General features: G+C 42.5%; 1 protein-coding gene across 1 annotated transcript; it reads left to right on the top strand.

Annotated features, from left to right (window-relative positions):
* Nucleotides 1-610: 610 nt before the first annotated feature.
* LOC123184328 (probable leucine-rich repeat receptor-like protein kinase At1g35710) lies at nt 611-4,622 on the top strand. The gene is made up of 2 exons (XM_044596473.1): nt 611-4,124; nt 4,261-4,622. The coding sequence occupies exons 1-2, from the start codon at nt 611-613 to the stop codon at nt 4,620-4,622; spliced, it is 3,876 nt and encodes a 1,291-aa protein (XP_044452408.1).
* Nucleotides 4,623-5,139: the final 517 nt, after the last annotated feature.

Here is a 5,139-nt window from a genome sequence, read left to right as displayed (position 1 = left end):
ATGCGTCCGGGCAATGTCCGCGGGCGTTTGAGGGCCGGAATTACCGAGTCCGGCTGTAGATGCCCTTACGCATGCACTAAATTTTTTTTTTTTTTTTTTGCGAGGGGCACTACAAATTTTTCAACGCCAATTGGCAAGCCCGCGCATCGTTCTGGAAGACTATGTAGGAATATCCGAAATGGCAGTGTACTTGGTCCGCGACCTGTTCCAGTCGATGCTGACAAACTTCAAAGTATATAAATCAGTTTAATTACCTAGTCCAAGATTCTCGTATCACTTCCGAAAGAGAGTTCGTTTTTTTTACAGTAAAGCCAAACGGAAGTTCGTCCTTATGACCGCACACCAGGAGACTATTTCTTCATGGATACAAATTTTCTTTTTTGCGGGATTCTTCATGGATACATTAATTAGCAGTTTCAATCGAGTAGATAAATTAACTTGGACCGAGATTGGGTGACGACTGGGTCATCTAGTCCTGGAGCCAGTTTAAAGTACATCTATCGAAGTGCTTGATAGATCGTGCAGCTAGCTTGCATATGTATTAAGTTGGCACCGTACACAGACATACAAATTCCTACCATAGCGAGCTGCTCCTGCTCTGCGACCAGTCATGGAGATGTCGCCTCTCCTGAAGCTCGTCTCAATCACTCTACTACTAATTCCGTGGTTTCCTCATGCCATGGCAGCGACATCCCTCCTGGATGAACAAGCAGAGGCCCTCCTTGCCTGGAAAGCCACACTCCAAAGCCATCCAACCCAGCTACAATCCTGGGGAAGTGCAAACAACACTGCACGGCCGTGCAGCTGGCATGGCATCAGGTGCAGCAAGCATCGAGCAAGGCGCCGGGAGGTGATCACCGAGATCTCTCTACCCGGGTTGGGGCTCGGAGGGGAGCTCGACAACCTCAACTTCACTGTGCTGCGTACTCTCATGAGCATCCAACTCTCCAACAATAAGATAAGGGGCTCCTTTCCACCTGCTTTAGCATCATCCTTACCAAAGCTGAGACACCTAATGCTACAAGAGAATGAGCTTTCCGGTGAAATACCAAGCCAAATAAAACACCTAGAGAGTCTGGTTGTGCTGGATTTCTCAGCCAACCACTTGTCTGGTCTCATCCCCACTGAACTAGGCTACCTAAAGAAGCTGGCTAGGTTAGATTTTTCCAACAACAGCCTCACTGGTCCTATTCCAAGAAATCTAGGGAAATCTACTAGTATCACAATCTTGCGCCTTGGTGGTAATCAGTTATCCGGATATATCCCTCGAGAACTAGGTTACCTGCTGCATTTAAATCAGTTGTCTCTTCGGAAAAACAAATTAATTGGTTCCATCCCCAATTCCTTTGGGAGATTGATTAACCTCAAAGGCTTGTACCTATGGGGTAACCAACTTTCCGGACGTATTCCTCAAGAACTTGGTTTCCTAGTAAATTTAGAAGAGTTGGATCTTAGCAGCAACCAACTCACGGGTTCCATCCCCAATACATTTGGAAGTTTGTCAAAGCTCACTATGTTGCACCTTTTTGGTAATAAATTATCTGGATATCTTCCTCGAGAACTAGGCAACCTGTCAAGTCTTGAATATTTGGAACTTAACAACAACCAACTCATGGGTTTCATCCCCCATATCTTTGTAAATTTGACAAAGCTCTCTATCTTGCGCCTTGATGCGAACCACTTCTATGGACATCTTCCTCGAGAACTAGGTTACATGGTGAATCTTGATAACTTGGATCTAAGCGAGAACAAACTCATTGGTTCCATCCCCAATACCTTTGGAAGTTTAACTAAGCTCACTCGCTTGTACCTATGGGGTAACCAACTCTCCGGAAGTATTCCTCAAGAACTTGGTTTCCTAGTAAATTTAGAAGAGTTGGATCTTAGCAGCAACCAACTCACGGGTTCCATCCCCAGTACATTTGGAAGTTGGTCAAAGCTCACTATGTTGCACCTTTTTGGTAATGAATTATCTGGATATCTTCCTCGAGAACTAGGGAACCTGTCAAATCTTGAATATTTGGAACTTAACAATAACCAACTCATGGGTTTCATCCCCCATATCTTTGTAAATTTGACAAAGCTATCTATCTTGCGCCTTGATGCTAACCACTTCTATGGATATCTTCCTCAAGAACTAGGTTACATGGTAAATCTTGATAACTTGGATCTAAGCGACAACAAACTCATTGGTTCCATCCCCAATACCTTTGGAAGTTTAACTAAGCTCACTCGCTTGTACCTTGATGCTAATCAGTTAACCGGACATATTCCTCGAGAACTAGGTTACCTGGTGGATTTAAAAGAATTGTCTCTTAGCAATAACAAGCTCACTGGTTCCGTCCCTGATGCCGTTGGAAAGTTGACTAAGCTCAGAAAATTGCGTCTCGGTGATAATAATTTCTCCGGACATATTCCTCAAGAAATCGGTACCTTTATGAATCTTGTGGTCCTGCAACTTGGTGCAAACAATTTCTCTGGTCCCTTGCCACCTGAGTTGTGTGCTGGAGGCCTTCTCCAGAATTTAACTGCATTTGATAACAATCTGAATGGACAATTGCCATCAAGTTTGGGAAACTGCAAAAGCCTAGTCCGAGTTCGTCTTGAAAGGAATCAAATAGAAGGTGATATCTCTGAGTTGGGAGTTCATCCTAATCTTGTTTATATGGACATGAGTTCAAATAAACTATTTGGCCAATTGTCTTATCACTGGGGAGTTTGTCATAATCTTACCAAGCTAGGCATATCAAACAACAACATCACAGGGAAAATACCTGCAAGTATGGGGAGGCTATCTCAGCTAAATGTACTTGATCTCTCCTCAAACAGTCTCGAAGGAGAGCTTCCTAGAGAACTAGGCAATTTAAAACAATTATTCCAGCTGCATCTTGCGGATAATTTGCTCCATGGAAGCATACCACAAGAATTTGGAGCATTGTCCAGTCTAGAGTTGTTGGATTTATCATCAAATAACCTTAGTGGTTTGGTACAAGGATCAATTGAGAATTGTTTGAAGCTCCGCTCATTGAATTTGAGTCACAATAAATTTAAAGGAAACATCCCTGTAGTGCTTGGGGTGTTGAACAACTTACATGACATGTTGGATTTAAGTGATAATTCATTTACTGGGAAAATACCTAGCCAACTTAGTGGTCTGATAATGCTGGATAATTTGAATCTTTCACACAATGAACTTTATGGTGTAATCCCATCATCATTTCAGAGTATGAAAAGCTTGACATCCATTGATTTATCTTACAATGAATTGGAAGGACCAGTCCCAGAGAGTAAGCCCTTCAAAGGAGCTCCAGTTCAGTGGTTCATCCATAATAAGATGCTATGTGGCATAGTGAAAGGATTGCCCCCTTGCAATAACACAACTTGGAGTGGAGGGAAAAGGAAACGATACAAAACACTTGTACTAGCCATGATTACTGCTCTAGCATCTCTTATTCTTGTTGCGGCGACGTTGATGTTCAGCAATGCAAGGAAGAAATCCATGAAAATTAAAGAGGATATAGTAACAACCAAAAAAGTATTCTCTATTTGGAATTTTGATGGGGGGGGGGATGTCTTCAAACAGATAGTTGAAGCAACCAATGATTTTAGTGAAACACATTGTATAGGAACTGGGGGATATGGATCTGTCTATAAAGCCAAACTTGCAACATCTGAAATATTTGCAGTGAAGAAGATGCACATGATTGAAGATGACTGTTGTGTGAACGAGTTGGTATTCAATAGTGAAATCGAGGCATTGGTGCAGACTCGGCATCGAAACATCGTAAAACTATTTGGATATTGTTCCTCTAGCCAAGGCAAATATCTTATCTATGAATACATGGAGAGGGGAAACTTGGCAGAAATACTAAGGGACAATGAAAGGGCAATTGAATTGGACTGGAGAAGGCGGATAAATATTGCACTAGATGTTGTTCATGCTTTGGCATACATGCATCATGATTGTTCATTACCAATAGTCCACAGAGATATAACAAGCAACAACATTTTACTTGATCTGGAATTTAGGGCTTGCATCTCCGACTTCGGTATGGCTAAAATTCTCAATATTGATGGTCAAAATCTCACAAATCTTGTTGGGACGAAAGGCTATATTGCCCCAGGTAAAGAAAATAAAACCTCATCAAATACCTTTATAGTTTTGACACTACATATGCACATACATGTAAAAATTGATGTCAATGAAACTTGAATTGTTTAGTTGCAACACATACACTAATTAATTGATATTAATTGCAGAGCTATCATATACAGAGAAGGTGACGGCGAAATGTGATGTATATAGCTTCGGCGTTCTTGTTCTAGAGCTATTTATGGGATACCATCCAGGAGATTTTCTCTTTTCTCTCTTGTCGTCCACCAAAAATAATGACGTGTGCTTGCAAGATGTGCTAGACTCAAGGCTCATTGTTCCTAATGCTGAAACTGCTAGGGAAATATACTACATCCTAAGTGTTGCAGCTCGGTGTCTGGAGCCTATTCCATCAAGCAGACAAACAGCACGACGTGCTCGTGACGAGCTATCTGTGATTAAAGTATGTGAAGATCACATTGATTATATGCATACTGGCCTCAGCATTCCTTCAAAACAATGCCTATGATTATGGGCGATGGACTCAAGTCTTGTAGTTTCTTCTTTGCTACCTATGTACTTGCTCAAAAAAGTGTCATTTCCTCGGTAACTAGCACGACAAAGGAATTCTAATGGTATGTATGAAACTAGCAAACCTGTACTAATGTAAGAATCGTACCATTATAAACCAGTTTGATTTGATTTTAACATTGTACAATGTAGCAATTACGTATAAATTGACCACGCCACTAGTTCATTAGCCTCGATGCATTAGTTACACTGGTGGAAAAAAGGCCTTTAGTCGCGGTTGGCAACGGCCATTAGTCGCGGTTGCGCAACCGCGACTAATTAAGCGCGACTAAAGCCCCCCCCCCCTTTAGTCGCGGTTGCTTACGAACCGCGACTAACGGCCCGTCCACGTGGGCGCCAGGCGGCCGTCGTGGCGGAGGACCTTTAGTCGCGGTTCTTCTGGCCAACCGCGACTAAAGGACACCCGCAGGTTTAGGGTTTTAGCCCCTCCCCCTAAACCTCCCCCCCTAAACCTT

This window comes from Triticum aestivum, chromosome 2A, assembly GCF_018294505.1.
Source record: "Triticum aestivum cultivar Chinese Spring chromosome 2A, IWGSC CS RefSeq v2.1, whole genome shotgun sequence".
Lineage (NCBI taxonomy): Eukaryota > Viridiplantae > Streptophyta > Magnoliopsida > Poales > Poaceae > Triticum > Triticum aestivum.
The sequence above is the reverse complement of the archived record's forward strand: the minus strand, read 5'-3'. Positions and strand labels throughout refer to the sequence as shown.